An 18,481-nucleotide genomic window follows, 5' to 3' on the forward strand; every position below is an offset into this window, starting at 1 on the left:
AAATAAGACAACACTTTCAAGCAGGTAGGTGTTTGTTAAGTAGCTGGCTTGGCAAGTAAAAGAAAGCATGTTACATACCGCAGCAGTTTTTACTAAAATTTGTATGCTGGTCTAGTGCTAGGGTTAAGGTCTGGCTGTATACCTCATTATTATTCAGTTTGGAGCCTAAAAAATCCACTGGACGCAAGGGTAATTTTTTTAAAAAATGCCGCATTGAACTTTTCAAAAAGTTCAGAGAAACAAGAATTACTTTCACGTGGCCTTTAAATGGAAGGGTTCAGTAAGCTTTTTCTCAAAGCTCGGCTATGTTATGTGAGCGACCAATTCTCGGAAACCATTTATGGCTCTGTTGGTATTCATTTGAATGAAAACTAAGACACCTATATTTGGCTTTGTATCATACAGTGTGATGATTGTGTTACTGCTGCATAACTTCCGTGAACACGCAGCAGAAATATTTTTTTGGCCATTAAAAATCAGCCAAATCGGAAATTGGTCGGAATCTGATAAATGGTACATTCTGAGAGGCGCGCCCTCATTCGATGATCATTCATCAGATTACTCCATGCAAGTACGTCGCAGATGAAAACGTCCCAGGTCTACACCATTGTAGACCATGGCATCGTTGTCATTGAGAGAAATGTTGGCCGATTATCCTCTCCACGAAAGCGTTTTTAACAACGACTTGAAAAGACTTTCTGCCCTTCTGCGTACACGCGATGTGTCTGAAAAAGATGTCCACGGTATGAATACTTTTCCTTTTTGTTAGTGGGCGGTCCCCAGACCTAGTGTTCTCCTCGTTGGCCATGTTTGTTCAGCATGTTCAGGGCCGAACACTGAACGTCAACACAATGCAACACAGCTTTTGTGATGGAAACGAAATGTCTTATGTAAGCCTGGGCTAATTCTTTTGAACATTATTCAGTCGTCTAATGCGACAGTAGCCTTATTGGAGAGGTGAAATTTGTTGATTTCCTCAGTTCCTGAAATTCATGATGTTCTTGCATCCGGGGTTTTCCCAAGAATTTGTTGAAACCCATAGGCCTAAACATGCTAAAGGTGAAGCCAGCATACTTTGAGAACTCAAAGTCACTATTCCGTCATACTCTGTGTGACTTTAAACCAATACAGTTTACATTGTGTTGTAATGCTATGGGTTTTTGGAATCGAACTTATTCACAGGTGGATCAAAGCTGTGATTCAAATTTCAATCAAATTTTAAGAAGATTTCCAAATGGACTTCAGTAATTATTCCCTACAGTGACCTATTAGCCTTCAGAAATCAAAAACATGTCCAGAAAAGTACAAGAGGGAAAAAAACAAGTTGTTTACATAGAAAACACAGTTTTTCAGATGAGTCCTATGGGACATGTGCACAGGGTTTCAAGTGGCATGTGTATATGGAACTCTTTCCCAAATTATCCCTTGACAAAAAACCTGAGTATAGCTCTTAAAAAGGGGGAACAAGGTTTCAGAGCATGAGACTGAGTTTTTTTTTAAAATGAGATTTTTGTTCACCAATTTCTCCCTTCCACCCATCAACGATGGCTCCGTTCTTGCCGCTTGTGTTTATGAGATTGTGCATGCGTCGAGTCCAATGGCCGCACTTGCTCCGCATGTTGGTTCGATCATGTTCAAATATTTTCAGGCTTTACGTGCTATGTTGGTAACATGGTGTCTCCATGTGAGACTACAACATCCACTAGTATTGAACACTGGCTACAGCTCTTCACCGTTTGATCACAGTTTGAAGCCGTAGTCATAGGAAATGCGACCAGAACTTGACTCTGCCGTCATGTGTGACCCTATACAAACCCTTGTATTAACTCAGTACTACCCGGCAGTGGTTGGTGAACATACGTGCCCAGCCACGTTCTGTGAAAAGGTTTGATGTGCAAAGCAAAGATTATGAGTGGTTTTTATCATCGTTGGAGGCCGATATAAAAATCCTTAATTAACAGACGGACTGTTCGAATATTTCCCCTTGCAGCATGTCCAAAAAAGTTGCAGCAATCAGGGCCATGGTTGCTGGAAATATTCAGTATTCGCTTAGGGATAACAAATGGCACGTAGTGCACCAATCTGGCTATTTGCACTGTCTGCTCCAAAAACACGAGTCACCCATAAGGAAGACGTATTTAAATTGGAAGACAAATTATTAACAGAGTTAGCCACTGGATTTTCAGAACTGAAAGGTTCCCAGTAAATTCCAGAAGAAGATTTGCATTGTGCTATAAGATTGTATCTGATTCTGTGTTTCTTAATTGTTAAGGTTTTGTTTCTTACAACAGGCAACACTGCACTCCACTTGGCTGCGATGCTTGGCCACAAAGGTATGTACACAAATGCAATCATGCAAGGAAACAATGTTTTGCATGATTGATTGATTAATTAGTACAATTACCGGATTACGTTGCGCTGTCAGTCAATCCTGTATGAAATTGCCGACTTGACTTCCCTGTTTTGACACAGTCTTCTGCAAGCGTTAATCAGAAAGAAAATTCAATCGTTTGAAGGTGGAATTGTCGATAGATCGTAGAAAAAGGTCAAGCAATTGCACTGAAAGTGACAGCTCTTACTATGACGTGGAACGATTGCACAGAGATGGAGCGACTGTGCAGAGCGACTGATCAAGCCTAGCAACAGTACTGTGATAAGTTGGATACCGTACGTAATAACCGAGAATGATTAAGCTCTGGTTCTCTTTGTCAGTCTCACTCTCGTTTCTCATATTTCAAGTTCATAGACTAATAATCCAAGGAGACTCCATTACTCTGCTAGCAACACATTCATGGTTGTTTATATGCTCGCATTTTTGGCAAGATGCAGCACCTTATTGGCCGAAGAAATACATGTGTATGCATTTAACATACATGTATGTGCACCTCTGCCAATAGGTGTGGTACGACCACAGTAATGGCTTCAGAATCTGGTGACTGGGCTAGCCTAGACAGTTCATGCCTTCTGTCTAGAAAGCGGTACAGCTGTTCAGAATCCTTGGGCCATTGTACGTGTAGACTTAGGTTTCAACTTGAACATTTCAATCACAGCCATTCATTCCATGAGTGGGAAAGGTTGGAAACTACTCTTCTCGTGCCAAATGAGCTTAGAAACGGTACCTGTGAAGAACCAAGAGTCTGCTTTGTCCTCCAACCTTTGCCCACTGAAGTTTTCTAGAAAGAATTGGGATATATTGTACCTGTACATTTGGGTGAAGTTTGAGTTTGTATGTTCCAGGTATACATCAAACTCTGATTGAGTGTGAACGGTTTTTGGTTTCAGTTTACGTAATAAGGAGTAAGTTTTTCATCCAGAAATATGGCAAAGCAGATACACCAGTGATTTGGGATGGGAACTGCGATATACAAGCCCATGTACACATGTACACATGCATCGTTTATGTTATTGTGACTCAGTTACCATCTGCTCATCAATGGCAGGTGGTGCCAGTCAGCTGGCAAGCTTGGAATCTTCGTAATTAAAATAATCAATCAGTGCACAGATGATTAATTATGAATGGGTTAAAACACACATGCTGAAGTCAATGGAAATCTGTAGTGTTACCTAATCTGAATCATGACTTGAAACAGCATAAATTATGTACATGCACATGCACATGATATAAAGGCATATAATTACATGTACATATACTGTGTGTCAGTATGTATAGAATATTCTCATATTGCCTACCATTCGTGTGGGCGGCCGAAGGTTACAGAAACATCACCCTTTTGTTGGTGTTTGACTCGTCTTCCAAACCCATGTTTGCCCATTGTGTTCAAAAAGGGTCAATTTTTTTCATTCAGTATTTTGTAGTGGTGTGTTTTATTTGATGCGTGTTCACCTGCGTGAGAGAATGAAAATTAGTTGAGTACATTCTTTTGTATTCGTTCTGATGGCCAGCCGTAGTTTCACCAGCCATTAACATGGAAAAAGAAAGCAGATAACCTGTGTACAAATGGTTTTACAATATGTACTACTATTCCTTTCCTTTCTCTTCCAAAAGTTGCTGGTACCATTCGTTGCATATACATGTAATTCATCAGCGCCACACAAATCTTCCACCAAGAATACAACATAAGAACAGATTCATGAGGAATGCCATCTTCCTATGCAGTATTTCCCATGTTTACTGTGACGCAGTAGTGGTCCGTCCCCCTGCCAATCGCTCAGGGGTGACCAGACTGCTATGACACCATGGCAAACTGTACATGTGGGTCACATTGAAATGATTTGCTAGTGGCAGGTACATGTCCTTTTGTTGATCACCTGATGTTCACATTACCTGCCTGTTGTGGACGTTGCTTTGTTTTCATGAAGTTAAGAGCACTGGATGAAGAGAAAATACCCACTTCTCTTGTACAGTCTCTTTGTAAGCTACACGTGGCCTTTTGTTGATTGTTTCCTTGACTGTTCCCCTTCCTTTTGCTCCAGATGAATTCAACAGATACGTGTATCTACCGGGTATATTCAGATATTTAATGCTCAGTTTTTGTCTGGTTTTCATTGTTATCTCTGTGCATCGTCCTCGTTTTTCTTTGTTTCATCAGTTTGGCTTAAAATAATTACACCGTGTTGGTTTTTTGGTTTATCTGTCTTTAGTTTGTATGTGTCCTTGTGTCTGCTTTTTTTGTTTGCGTTTGTGATTGCCTTGTGTGGTTGGTCCAGGATGTTCCACCTACAAGCCTAGGCTTGTGTCAGCAGCCTTGTAGTCTTCTATCATATCTATTATTCCCCTATCTATTAACCTTAATTTAATAAATTAGCTTCATCTTGTTATTTTATTACTGATGGTACTTAAATGCCCTTTTTTCTTTACCAGTATAGAGGTTATGTGTTGACGTGTCCTCAGAGGGCAGGAGCTTTTATCATTAGGATAGGCTCGAGTAAACCTTTAGCGTACCCCTTGTAACTAAATTGAAATAACAAAACCAGCCTCTGAGGCACCATGGAGACGCCAGCAACGGACAACCTCTGTTGTACTTTATATTATTCCACTCTGTATTGGTTTATTGCAGAGTTTGAAACATATGTCTGTCGAATTGAATTGAGTTAAAAAAATACCTCTAAACCTGTTTTCCAGAAAGGGGTAACTTTGTGTGGACTGGGCTCAGTTTGCACAAGGATCTCTTTTGTTCACAGGTCTACATTAGGTATATGAGGCTGGCACGCAGCGGTGCTCTGGCAAAACGTGTCCAAGTTAAAGTCATTGCTTGTAGTATTTAAGTTGGTATTTGACATGTTCCAGCATCATAACAAATTTCTGTGCACTGCTAACTGTGAGACTGAAGGAACTGAAAATATTTTACCAATGAAATCGTAAAGACACGATGCCCTTTTTTGGTCATATTGCAGAATGTATACATTTGTTGCTTGCCCACGATGCCCCGGTCAGGTTAAAAAATGCACTGGGATGGAATTCACTAGCAGAAGCGGTCAGCTATGGAGATAGGCCAACAAGTAAGTGCTAATCTGCATCATGAGATGAAGCAGGCTGTGAAATCATCAACAAAGTTTCTCCATTTGTTTCAGTCGCATTTAGCTTCACTGTTTAGTATCTTGTAATTGCTGATTTTTAGGGCATTTCAAAGCCTACTGCCATCGTTTTTCATGCTGTAGACTGATTTTAATGCTGTACATGTGTCTACCCTCTGTGCCAAAAAGTTGAAATAAATAAAACAATTGTTTTTTTTAGTTATTCATTGTACTCTAGCCTTGAAACTACTAATTGATGCGTATCGAAATGACAGCAAGTAAACTGAAATTTACATTTTGAAGTTGTTTGTAAATACCGATGTGCCTTCATTAGGTAGAGAAATCTTGTTTGTTTAAGCTTCCCTTTGGTAAATAATACAATAAAACAAAGCATCAGTTTTCATGTGACAGTATTCTTCCAGTTAGAAAATGCACAAAGAATTTGCCAGACTGTACCAAGAGTAGGGCTGTGCCGAGTATCGGAATATTTGATCGATCATCGAATATTTGAATATTAGTTTTCGAATTTGAATATTTGAATGCAATATAAAATGTATTGCATTCTTTCTTTTTAAATGATAAAAATTGCATATGCAGGCTCTTTTCAAGTAGATTCAAATGAAAAGCGACAAAAATCTTACAATGATTCAAAAAGTAAATTATTCATGAAACAATTAAAAAGGAATAGAAATTTACAACAGGGCAAGAAGTCTTGTTCATCTCTTTAATCTTGCTAAATCATGGCTGGAGATACTCCCATAATGTACAATTGTGTGTGCTGTTGCAACAGATTTTGTATACGGTTTGTTCATCAACAATCTGCCGGTCGGTACGACCAAATATTTGGATATTTGATAAAATTTGAGGTCGAATATTTGAATGGTGAACTATTCAAATTGACTCAGCCCTAACCAAGAGAACACCTTTAAATCTGTTTTTTTCAATTGACATGTAACTTGCTGAAAGTGCAAAAGGTGTAATTCATACATGAAAATAACATGTCTGGTACCCAGAGACACGTACAGTACTCGTACATGTATCACAGCTCATAACATCCATTGACATTACATGTAATGCATTGGGCTGATTCCATATGTTCTGTTTTAGGCGGTGATTGAAGTGACTGTATTTTTTTATGCATGACCTTTTGTATATTGTTGACATTTCAGAGTTTTAACGAACCCCCAGTGGTTTCGACGGGTGCCAGAGAATAGAGAATTATGATCATGTTGGTTGGGTTAACCTACATGATTCATACCTCGTTAATGTTCCAGTAATCAAGCAGTGTTTGACCTTTGAAGTTCAATTACATGTATGTCACCTTTAAAACACTGACTAAGGGTGCGTGCACAATTAGTTACATAAGTGGGTGTGGCACAGTACGTGAACATAAGTGGGTGTGGCACAGTACGTGAACCTTTCCAATAATAAAGTGAAATAAAATCACTGGGAAGTAGAAAAAAGGAGAAAGAGAGAGGAGGAAAAAAACAATCAGAATGGGTTCTGATTAGGGTTGTTGTACATCTCAAATCCTTCCAAGTCCATCAGAAGCTCTGAACAAAAGCCTGCCTTGTGTTATTTTCCATCCTGCTACTTGCGACTGGTCTTGTGACTGGACTTGTAAAAGGACTTGTGACCTAGTCTTGTAATGGACCTATAACTGCTGCCCTCGTTTGAAGTGGCAGCGCTGGGAGCCTTGGTGTCTTGCCGAAGATTACCGGTATGTAATGGGTTTTGTCATTTTTCTTTTGTCAAATACTTTTCCGGGTTCCACCAGTTACTACACTATTAAGAAAGCTGAAACAGCAGTCTAGGGAATCGCTAGAAGCCAAGAGACCTCAACTCATTCAAGCATTGGAAGATCTGGGTGATTTCTACATGGAGGTCAGGTGGGACTTCCAAAGTTGGGGTAAGAGCACTAGGTTAGCCACCCTAAAGTATGTTAACCTACATGTCAGAGTTTGGAAGGAGCAGGTTTTCATTAATTTATGATTTTGTACTTTCCACATCATTGCAATTGTATAAAGTACATTTCCTCCTTGTAGTCAGGGTTGTTACAAAGGTCAGTCATTGCAACAATGTTCAAAAGGCAAGAAAATGAGAATGAGTGGGCATTTCCCTGTTTTGTTAAAAAATACACGGACTGGGAAACGTTGTGGACTCTCAATAGGCTTCGTACACAATCAAGGAAGTGACATAAGGATCAAAGGTTCTCTTCTTTAGACATGTAGTTGCATTTTTTATCAGTCGATTGCAAAGTTACCTGCAGTAATGATCAGGTACACTACCATGAGCACGAGAATGAGTACTCTCGAGTATGTGCTTCACCGTGAGAATGAGGACAGGTACATAAAATATTTTTGTGCGAGTGCAAGTACGAGTAAGAGTTCATACCTGTATGAGTAAAAGCCAGGCTATTTCTAGTACAGCGCCGATATTGAGTTATGAACATTGATTGCCTTCTGTGCAGTCCCCCTGGTTTCCCGGATGTTACCTTCCGACACCTGCCGCATCCTGAAACGCGGCACGCGAGTCCGCATGGACACCACGCTGGTGGACTTTAATGACATGCAGTGGCAACGGGGCAATAACACATTCCTGTTCAACGGAGATGCCAAGCCTGACAATTCACTAGTCATCCTAGATAACGACAATAAACTCTTCCAGCGGGTGCGATACCAGGTGAGAGAGCGATGCGCAAGCTTGATACTTGTCAACTTTGAGCAACATTTTATTCTGTTATTTGCCTCTCGAGTTGAAAAGAAAACTTCCAGGTAATATAAACAGTACTAATAAAACACAATTTGGTTTTCACTTTGGTCAGTATTTGTACACGAAACATCCTAAAAAAGAGAAGAAACAGAATAAATTCTACTGTTATGGTTTTCCAGCAAACTTTAGCTCAGTTACATCATGCTTTGTGTGTTGCAATTTTGAAGGATTAACGTTTACCTAATTCCTAATCTGACCATTCCTTTAGATGCTTTTGCTTTCATGTTGGCAAACTAGCTTGGCCATTGTTGTGTGGGCAAGACTGCATCTACACACTAGCCAATACACCATGTCATGCAGGGGGGGTAGTTTGAGCTTGCCTTTGTTGGATCCTGGTCTGGCCGCAGCCTCCTAGTGTTTCGCGTTCCAGCTTGGTGGACGCAGTCTGGGAACACTCTGTCCATGTACATGTATTATCTCTATGTTTAGAAAGAAGGAGATAGGACAGACATATGGATGCTGTTGTTGCTGGGCAGCTTGCCTTTGCAAAGACATGCAGGGCTTGTGCACATTGAGACGGAAAGCCATGCTGCCACTTTCTCCACTGTGTTTGTGTTTTTTTGTGTGTGTGTCAGTGCTTCAAACAAGTGCCTCCTCTTAGGCCACGAAGAGAGATTCTGGTCGGTGATTTTTCCAACTGGGCGCGTGGCACACACGAGACTTTACATTCTGATGAAAATTGGTCACGTGTGCTCATTGCAATATCTGTGTGAACCTGCGTGTACACAGAGATGTAGCACCACCCACCAAAGGGGCTGTCATTTTTCTTGGACTGCTGAGCCCATTCCTTCCTCACACTAGCTTGTGAAACCTCCCGAGGTGAAATTTATGCATTAATTGTACATCTGTCGTTTGCCTTAAGGAGGTTTAAATGTGTAATTAGAGTCTTGTTGATTTTTATTTCCATCCTTCCTTAATTTACCGTGGACGACCGTCAATAAAGCACTACAAAATACGAAAGGTTAAGTCCTGCCCGGAATCAGATTCATTTTCACATTTGCACATTGCAAGTTGGTGCTGGGGACCAGTCTGTAAACCAAGGAGATGTTGATATTCTTTGCCCAGAGACGCAATTTGTGTATTTCTGAAACTCAACTACTTTACTCACCCTTTTGAGGTAGCACAGGGAATTTTATGCACTTCAACAAAGTCCATCAGATGGGTGGTAGGCATTCCTGTATATTTCTTTCATGTTTCTAAACCACATCAACTTTCCTAAATTGATTTTTTTCCCCCAGTTTTATTCAGGGGGTTTTTAGTTTTGGTATTAGGGCTTTTCTCTTCAGTTTTTCTGGGTGTGAAGAAACTTCCAAACGTCACAGAATAGTGCTGAACTTTATCAAAACCTTGATGCATCTGGTCAGCACAAGTTACATTGTAGGCTTGTTCAGAAATCAGTGATGAGTTATGAGTACATTATGTTACTGTGCTCTGATGAGGGTAACTTTCGGCACATCAAAATGAGTTTGTCTCCGACTTTTCCTGAAATGTGAGCAGCGGAGAACTTGGCGTTCTTGTTCTTTCGTCAGTTTCATTTGTTTGTATACAGCCGCATGCTTGGTGCAGACGTGGTAATTGGTGAATATTTGTTTTATTTTACTGGCCTTGTACATATTCTGAAGAACCTCAAAGTCAAGAGTGCGTTGGCAAATTGTTAAAAAGAGTCATTTTTGCATTCCATGTGTTTGTGAAATCTGTAGCAAAAGTTGAAAATTTTGTTCTTATTTAATTTCATGTCGAAATTTATGCCATCTGAATGGCAACAAACTTGGTCCATAAATTTATACCGGCATATGATCTATTAAGATAAACTCCACAACACAGAATGAGGAGCATTTATTAAATTTGCAAGACTAACGTGAACCGTTATCTGCTAAATTATAGAATTTCATTTTTTTAAAATTCATTTAATGGCCTCCATTTTATGTGTGGTACAGTAGTAGGAATTTTACACCCAATGCACTCTTAAGTATAAATCTTCACATATTTATACGAAGACATAATGACATTAGACTTTATTTATATGTGGGTCATTCTACAGTTTTTGGTCCAACCTGTGACATTTTTCCATCCCAGTTATACCTGACATTTATACTTTGACAAGGGATATATCATTGAAAAACTGATTCAAAACTATTTTCATTTGCTTGGTAGGTAATTCACAATACATATTCAATCTTGGAAATTAAAGAAAGAGTGCTAAACATACGCCTGATGTAACAGGGACGGGAAGAAATTGGATCCCAAAGTAATAGAATGACCCATTTGCGGTTTCTCATGGAAGTTGAGATCCTCCAAGTGTTCCGTGAGGAAATCGCATGTGGAAACCAAACAGTGGCATTATGTCTAAGGTCCGTTCAAGCGGATTGCATGTTTCTAGTTTCCTTATGTGTTTCTTGTGAAAAGTGAATGTAAATTTTGTTCCAGGAAACTGAAAAAGAACTGGAAGAGGAAGTCGACATTCTGATGAGTAGTGACGTAGTTACCATGACATTGTCGACAAAGCCCATCACTTTCACCAGAGCCCAGAGTGGGTGGCTCTTCCGGGAGAAGAAATGTGAAATGATCGGCAACTACTATGCACACGTGTACACCATTAACAACGTCATTGTTGAAACACGAAAAAGGTAAAGTTGTGAAATAGAAACCTAGAGATTTGAAGTCTGAGTTGTTGCGTAGTGCACCGTCTGACCATTGTGTATATGGTGTAGCGATGATTGGATAAAGAACATGGATGTAATGACATTTATGTTTATTCATCTTCTGTGAGTTTCTTTCTCTTGGGCACCATGCTAGAGTAACAGTGAAAATATAGCAAGCTCCAAGTTACAAGTAAAAACATTAAAGGTGTGTGTGGAACCTTTCAAACTAGCCCAAAAGTAATTTGGTTTCAGTGAAATATTCAGTGAAGTGTATCTAAATGGACAACATCAGGAGACCTTCATTCTGATTTTTGTGTCCAAGGTCCGGGAAGCATCTTGTCACATGAATTTTTGGGGACATTTACCAAAAGGTATTTGTGCCATTATTTGTACTGAACAAGTTTGACGATGCTCAGTGCGGAAATTTGGCAACACTGAAGGAAGTTTTGGGGAATAAAAGTTGAAGTGTGCCATGTTGTGGGACTGGTCCCTTTTACGTTGAAGAGGGCCTTCATGAGAAGTTTGATCAGCAAGGCGTTGATTCAACCCCGCCTCTTTTTTCCCATTTCTTTTTATTTTTACAGAGAGGGATACAATGTACATTTTTGTTAATTCCCTGTTGATCTGAATTGTTTATTCGATAGCTTTAAAGACAGGAATTAATCTATCCTTTTTTAGGCTCGCCACCACCCCAGCCTTCCATTTACACCAGTCATGTTTTTGTGTTTGTGACAGGAGAGGGCATTTATCAGAGGAAGATGTACAGAAGAACAAAGCAGCTCTGGAGAGCCTCAGCAAAGGCAGGGCCCTGCCTGCCAATCTGCAGGTCTGTTGTGTGGCCACTATGTTGCATAGAATTCCAAAATCTAGGGGTTTCTTTCATGTCGTGATGGAGAAACACCCATTTTAAGAAAAGGCTGTGAAGATGCTCAACTGTAAAAAGTCTGAATGTTGTGTTGGTTGCAATCACAAAGTAATCCCTTTTTGCGCTGGAAGACCTGTTAACAGGTTGAGGTTCTACATGTATATCTGTGATTCTTTGAAAAACTGTTGCTGAGGCTTACACACCAGGGGGCCAGATTTATTTTGCCAATTAAGTCACTATTAATGAGTCGCCGTCCTGCCTGTATGTACAGCGGGCTACAGTAAATCGGCCAACTTAACATTGTGGAAAAAAGTGGCAGCCTTGTTCTAAATGCCAGTCATTAATGTGATTACCAGGAGGTTGACTGTCTGCCAGTCTGGTCCGCTGGAGAAGGGCGAAATGAGCGGCGTGTACCAAATCGTTGGATAATTAGATTTTGATGAGGAAGAGGGGGTTGCTCAAGATTTCATTTACTTGCTTGTGCGTTGCATAATCGTTCTCGCGGTGCAGCAGTGATTGATTGATTGATGATCGATCGATCAATCGATTGATTGATTGATTGATTGGAGAAACCTGCACATGATGATACTGTATGTTTATTCACCTCTCACATGTGATGGTACCGTGATCAAAGCAAAAGTATCTGATGCAGGTGGATCTGGCCGAAGACATCTCAATGCTTCCCCCAAAGCCATACATCATTGATAAACTTCAGTAAAAGGAGAGGAACTCCTTCGTGAAAATTCCACGTAGAATGCCCGGTGGAAGTTTCAGAAAGAGAGGTCAAATGCAGCCATGGGGAAGTGTATGTGACAGAACTGTATTTGAGTCCATGGCAAGTCCTTAAAACAAGTCTGGTCACAGTACAAACGATGAAAGAAGGAATGCTTTTGTCACAATCCGTTGGAATAGCTTGGGACTTGGCTGAAGACCGGGCAACTTTTTGTAGACTTGCAGGGATTATTTGACCACAGCCCAGTAACTCTGCATATCCCCCTCGAGCAGAAGCATCCCCCCCATCGATTGAAAAGAGCCCCTTTATTTATTTTGTTGGTAGCAGTGCGACCGTAATGTGTGCACTTCATAGTTGTTCGTGAACCAACAAAGTGCAGTTCTGACCCAAGGAGCCTCTGTTGCTCAGAAACTGGCGCCCTCTCTTGGTCCAGCTCGAGGCCCATACATGTAGATGGGCATTAATAAATATGCAATGTACAATAAGCACTCCCCTCTCTCCCGATTTATTGAATCTTCCACTGTCAATTTTGGAAAATTGGATTTTGCCATCATCTCCTTCCCCATTTGTGGACTTGTCAAATCTGTACCCTTGTGTACGCTTACATTGTAGGTCTCTGGTTTATCTGTCCATGAGGGAACCAGAATTGTTGTTCCCAGTCCGATTCTACTGTTATTGATTTGTTTTGACAGCCCCAGTACAGAAAATCTTTACCCGCTCCTCCAGCAACTGATATCAGGTGGTCAGAGTACATCAAAGGTAGACCGTCCAGGTGAGGCATTGCAGCTAATCTTGTGAGAAATTTGGTAGTCTGGGAACAAGGAACCATGCAAGGAGGGATGCCTTTTTTCCAGGGGTTCATTACCAGTAATTTTGACGAGAGGGAATTGTATTGCTTTTTTTTTTGCCTTAAATGTTACACAGTAAAGATTGATCACAGGTATGAAATGCACATGACAAGGATGAATTTATAAACCCTCCCATAGAGAGCAAGCCTAGCGTTCTTCTTACAGTGGGAATGCAAGGAGAGCATCTGTACACGTTTACTTGATGCGTTCTTTATAATTTCACGAATGATAAGCTTTTCCTTCTTATCCCCCCGTCTGATGCAGAGCACACCTGGGAAGACCAGAAGTGTGTAAAGAATCCAAGAAGGTCTTCAAGGCCACCGTGGCAATGGTCAGTTTGCCCTCTGCGTCCACTCTCTGTCTTGCTCCTTGATGCACTCCGTGAGAACTCCTCATGTGGGAAGATTAGCATTTGTTTGTCTATGTCTGTTCCACTGAAAACGTCAGACTGAGTTCTTGCCAAAAGTATTTCTTTTGAGTGTTTTTAAAACAAACTTCAGTATTAGATCCCAAACTGGATTTTATCGAGGAGACACCAGATTTTCTGGCAAAATACTTCACTATTAAAGTAAAGGGCTTTCACAGCACAATCTACATAAGCGGCAATCACAAAGCATGCGTAAGTCACAATGATGTAAGTTTGTTCAATGGCGTGCCTTTCCTTTGCATTCATGAATGTATACTTTCTGTACACATCTGGCAGAGTGAGGACTTTCCCATGGACCTGCCAGACCTGCTGAACATCCTGGAGGTCCTCACACCCATGAGGCATTTCCAGAAGCTGAGGGACTTCGTCTCCATGAAGATGCCTCCTGGATTCCCAATTAAAATAGGTCAGTTGAAGCAGGCAATCTTGCTGCCAGACACCTGTAAATGTTATCCATCCTAGCAGTATGAAAACTGAGAATGCTCTTTAATTTTTTGTTACAAGGACACATTTAAATTTCATATTTTTGCTGAAAGTGTTTTGAGTTTGACACCAGGTTCCCCCATTTCCTGTGCTGTCGTGTATCCATGGAACTGTGATACGATAGTCGTGAAAATCATGAGGCCAGATGTTACAGTTTTGCCAACGAGAGTTCCCATGTCAAACAGAAGTTATTCTGGCAGTCATTTTTTGAATGCACAGGCATTTTCTGTAATTTCACTTTCGTCAGCGGTCAAATTTTGAGAAGTGTTGCTTTGTTTCAGAAAAGTGGTTTTCGAATTTGAAAAAAGTGTTCTGAATAGTGACACAAAAAAGTTTGGACATGGATTTTTTTGGGAGGGGGAGGGTGTTGGTCATCGGTTTACAAGATACTCAGCCCAGTTACAACAGCAGCATCGTTTGTTGCCACCAGCTGACACCAATGCTCAGTTTCATGAAAAATAAATCACTTTCTCCTTTTCTCTCCCTCCAAGATGTGCCTGTCTTGCCCACCATCACAGCTCGGGTCACCTTCCAAGACTTTCAGTACCGGGACAACATCTTGCCGTCCCTCTTCAAAATCCCGCGGGACTACACCCTTGATTCCAGTCGCTGCCCCGAGATTTAAAATCCAAAGACTACTGCTCACCGATGATAATCCGACAGCATGTAACACCCCTGTACCCATCTGTGTAATTGGCAATGCAGTTTTTAGTTGTTCTCGGTCATACCCACTTCCCACTGTGTGTCCACTACTCAGTGCGCTAACCTGACATACCTAGTGTGGACTTGTGAACAAAAGATGTCCACACGATGCAGGAAGGGAAGACGTTCTGTGGACTTGCCCATGTCCACAGGACATTTCCCTTTCTATGAAAAAGAAGTTTGGAAGCATTTGTGGGGTTAGAGTCATCGCTCGTAAACGGAAGAGGAACGGTCAAAGAAACCTTTTCAAATAGTGTGTTTACAGTTCAAGGGAAATGAGTAGTTTCACTGAGTTTTCTTAACTGCATGAAAACAAGGCATGTCCACACTAGGTATCAAAGGTCAATGTGTGAGTGTCCCAAGCCAGCCTTGCATTGATCTGTTGATGGGACAATTACCTGTGTTAAGAAATTTGGGACCAAGTTGTAGGGACAGAAAACTGATCGCCATGACAGATTTGACCCCACAATGACTATGGCTCAATGCATGTATAGTACCCACAATTAAGGTCCCTCCTACAAAATGCTTTGCTAGCAAGTCTCGACAGCCCATCGTGTGTATGCACTGTTAAACTTGGCAAGCTTCACGTATGGGCTGATCTCGTAAAGTTTTGCTGTTTTAGGCTTTCGGAATGTTGACCAAAATACTAATTTCTAATCAATACCACCAATAGTGACGCTTAAATTGAAATTAAATTGGCACTGTTTCATAACATTTAGAGCAAATTTAGTGTGATTCGATTAATTTTCTGTAACAACTACTTTTTTTCCGCATTTTTAAAAATACAGTACCCATATGTATGTAATTTTGACAGACCATCCTTGGACAGATTAATTAACGCTTCAGATCAATGTCGTCATCAAATTTTAAACTAGTGAATTGTGCACATCAATAAAAATTGTACACAATCGTATTTAAAAACCAAACAAGAGTTCACTGACTACAAAATGCTCAGGAAATGATGCAAGAAGAATGTGAACGACGGGGAATTTGTTCAGGTGACAGACACTGTAGAGTTGTAAACACGTGTCTCTCAGTTTCAGCTCTGTTGATGGTGCTTCTGGTTTGACGCAAACTTTGCTCGTGGAACATTAATTCAGACTTCCAACTCTGAGCTGAAGAGGACGCAAGGAAAAAGGGGTGACAGATACGAGCTGTGGTCTTGTGTGTTTGGTTCCTTTTTAGTGCTTTTTTGCCCGTATGTTGGACAGAAAAATTCAGATTTCTTCTAGTGTACTCAAAGGTATATTTTGCCCATTTTGAAAAATATCTTTTTTCCAAGCACTTCTCATATTTAAATATTGGATCTTTTTCCTTAAGTATTTTACCCTCTTGTGTTGTATATATGTGCAATTACTGTTACCAAAGTGATTTTTAAATATTATTATTCATGTTTGTTGCTTTGACGTGACGGATGCTTAATCCTCTTTGTTGTCGTTCAAGACTCATCACTGGTCTTTTTAAGTTACAAGATATTTATTCAAGTTTATTACGTAAATCGTTACGACGCACAAGACTTTTTCATTAAAGAGTTGCTTCAGTTGAGCTTATGAAATCACATGAAGAGGCCAAAGTGCGTGATTGAATGAAAGTGGTGCACATCACTACACAGAATAGCAATGGCTGCGAACTAAAAGAGCTTAACAAGTAGACTTGATATGATAAAGGCTGATGCTGTTGGTTGTACCAACCCAGGTCTTGATCACATCTTTGTGGGTATTAAAAACTACATAAATATCAGGAAAGATTGCTGCAAGTATTAGGGGAATTCCAGAAATTGAGGTTCCAAAAGTGTAACATTTTTGTGTCCTTGTTACATCTGACCTTTGTTATTTGACATGGAAATATCACCGGAATCAATTTCAAACTATTACTATTTTTTTGGGCTGGTAATTTGCATTAATTCATCACTCTTGTAAATTAGAAAATGTGTTCTGAACTTATAAAATTGTATGTAAAATGTAACAGGGACATGAAAAAAAAGTTCCTAATTTCTGGAATTACCATTAATAAAACCCTTACGACGTTGATGGGTTCTTCTGTACTAGGCATATCGGTTGCCGGAGTTCGCTGGCGAGTAGCAGTTGGATAGTTATTTTTACTCACAAAGCCGAGTTGTTCAGGTATGCCTTCTTTGAGCCAACTCATAAATGTGGAGCCTTTGATTCACAGGAGTCGCTTATGTTTTTGGGGGGAGAGTTGAAAACTACTTTTGAATATTCATGTCAGTAGGCTTTCTCATGCATAATCTCAGGTGGCCGATTTCACACAATGGCCAAAAATGCTAGGGTTGGAAAGAGGAAAGGTACTGATGTTGGATCGTTTGCTGTCAAGACATGCTTTGTAGCTGCTGGTCATAAGCCAAGCCTTTGGTGTTGGCAGAGTAGTAACGAGTCACTAATCTTTGTGACTCGAGTTGAGTCATTGTAATGCAGTGGCTCGAGTCATTTGCTTGCAATGACCCGTTGAGTCATTTACCTGTCAGGAGTTGAATCGACTAACTAAAAACTGACTCAAGTCGAGTCATTACAACTCTGGGTATTGGTCACCTCCTTTTAGAAACTTGGGTGTACTCTGTCTTAAAAACAACAAATTCTTCATCTTTTCGGACATGACCACATCCTTGTGGTTATTAAATTGTTTCTGATATTTTGCAGAATTGAAATTTGAGCAATCACTGTAGGTTATCTCTGTTCAGAGTTTCAAATAACTGCTCTATGAAGTAATATATCTGTGACTGGAAACTGCCGTTTGCTTTTTTTCACATGCCAACTTCCAAGCCCTGCAGGTGTGACTTCCCAGTAATTTAACAAGGCTACAGCTCCTATGAGTGGACATTGGACTGTCACATAGGAAGGGTTTTGAAGCTGGTATGAGCCAGTTCAGTATCTCATAGATACAAGGTCTTTCGAGAATAAAGCATATGTGCGAGTCGGCATCTGGCTGTGCTGACAAGATGGATTATCACATACAGTCAACCAAAACGCTTCACCAGTAACCAGATCTGAAACATGTTCATGGTTCTGGAAAACTTCTTGTGATTTCAGCACCAGATTGAGAAAGGAAAAAAAGAGTTACACACAGAGGATTGGTTCAGGTTTTGTGTATTAAAAACGAATCATGGATGTTTCACATTTGTGCAACGGAAAGAATAATTTCACTCGGTGACAGGAAAGTCCATCTCATGGAATTAGTCTTGCTGTTGTACTCAATATTTGTTTTGTAATAGGATATAACAAATGTATTTGAGCACCAGTGTATAACAAAAGTTGACTTAGTAACACCATAAGATGTAACAAATATGTATGGGGGTTAAGTTATATTCTCACCATGTAACTGTAAAGATGTAAATAAATTTTACACATTTGTAAGCACAATATCATTTGCAATCATTGATATTTGATGCTTCCTTGACATAGCTCAAGAAAACTGAGTTCCCAGACATTTTTGTCCAAAATTTGGCTTCTGCGTTTAAGAAGTTGGTTGGGCGTTAATGTAGTTTGGTCAGTCTGAATTTTGCTTTTTATTGAAAGG

General features: G+C 40.2%; 1 protein-coding gene across 2 annotated transcripts; it reads left to right on the top strand.

Moving 5' to 3' along the window:
* The first annotated feature begins 547 nt into the window (after positions 1-547).
* ankrd13c (ankyrin repeat domain 13C) lies at positions 548-18,326 on the top strand. 2 transcript variants are annotated; one of them, XM_022231618.2, is made up of 12 exons: positions 548-743; positions 2,292-2,333; positions 5,356-5,460; positions 7,253-7,384; positions 7,946-8,157; positions 9,191-9,208; positions 10,675-10,874; positions 11,625-11,715; positions 13,180-13,259; positions 13,600-13,666; positions 14,039-14,168; positions 14,737-18,326. In XM_022231618.2, the coding sequence occupies exons 1-12, from the start codon at positions 617-619 to the stop codon at positions 14,868-14,870; spliced, it is 1,338 nt and encodes a 445-aa protein (XP_022087310.2). In that variant the 5' UTR covers positions 548-616; the 3' UTR covers positions 14,871-18,326. The 2 variants fall into 2 exon arrangements, with proteins under 2 accessions (XP_022087310.2, XP_022087311.2); XM_022231619.2 differs by lacking the exon at positions 9,191-9,208.
* Positions 18,327-18,481: the final 155 nt, after the last annotated feature.

Source organism: Acanthaster planci, linkage group LG12, assembly GCF_054643075.1.
Source record: "Acanthaster planci isolate LZ-2023a linkage group LG12, COTS_SCS, whole genome shotgun sequence".
NCBI classification, from domain to species: Eukaryota; Metazoa; Echinodermata; class Asteroidea; order Valvatida; family Acanthasteridae; genus Acanthaster; species Acanthaster planci.

Bases quoted from the DNA above. Each gene is read 5' to 3' on its own strand.
- ankrd13c (XM_022231618.2), top strand. From the start codon at position 617: ATGGCATCGTTGTCATTGAGAGAAATGTTGGCCGATTATCCTCTCCAC. The intron at 5,461-7,252 runs GTAAGTGCTAAT...GGGTTCCACCAG, and splicing joins CTATGGAGATAGGCCAACAA to TTACTACACTATTAAGAAAG. The intron at 13,667-14,038 runs GTCAGTTTGCCC...CACATCTGGCAG, and splicing joins TCAAGGCCACCGTGGCAATG to AGTGAGGACTTTCCCATGGA.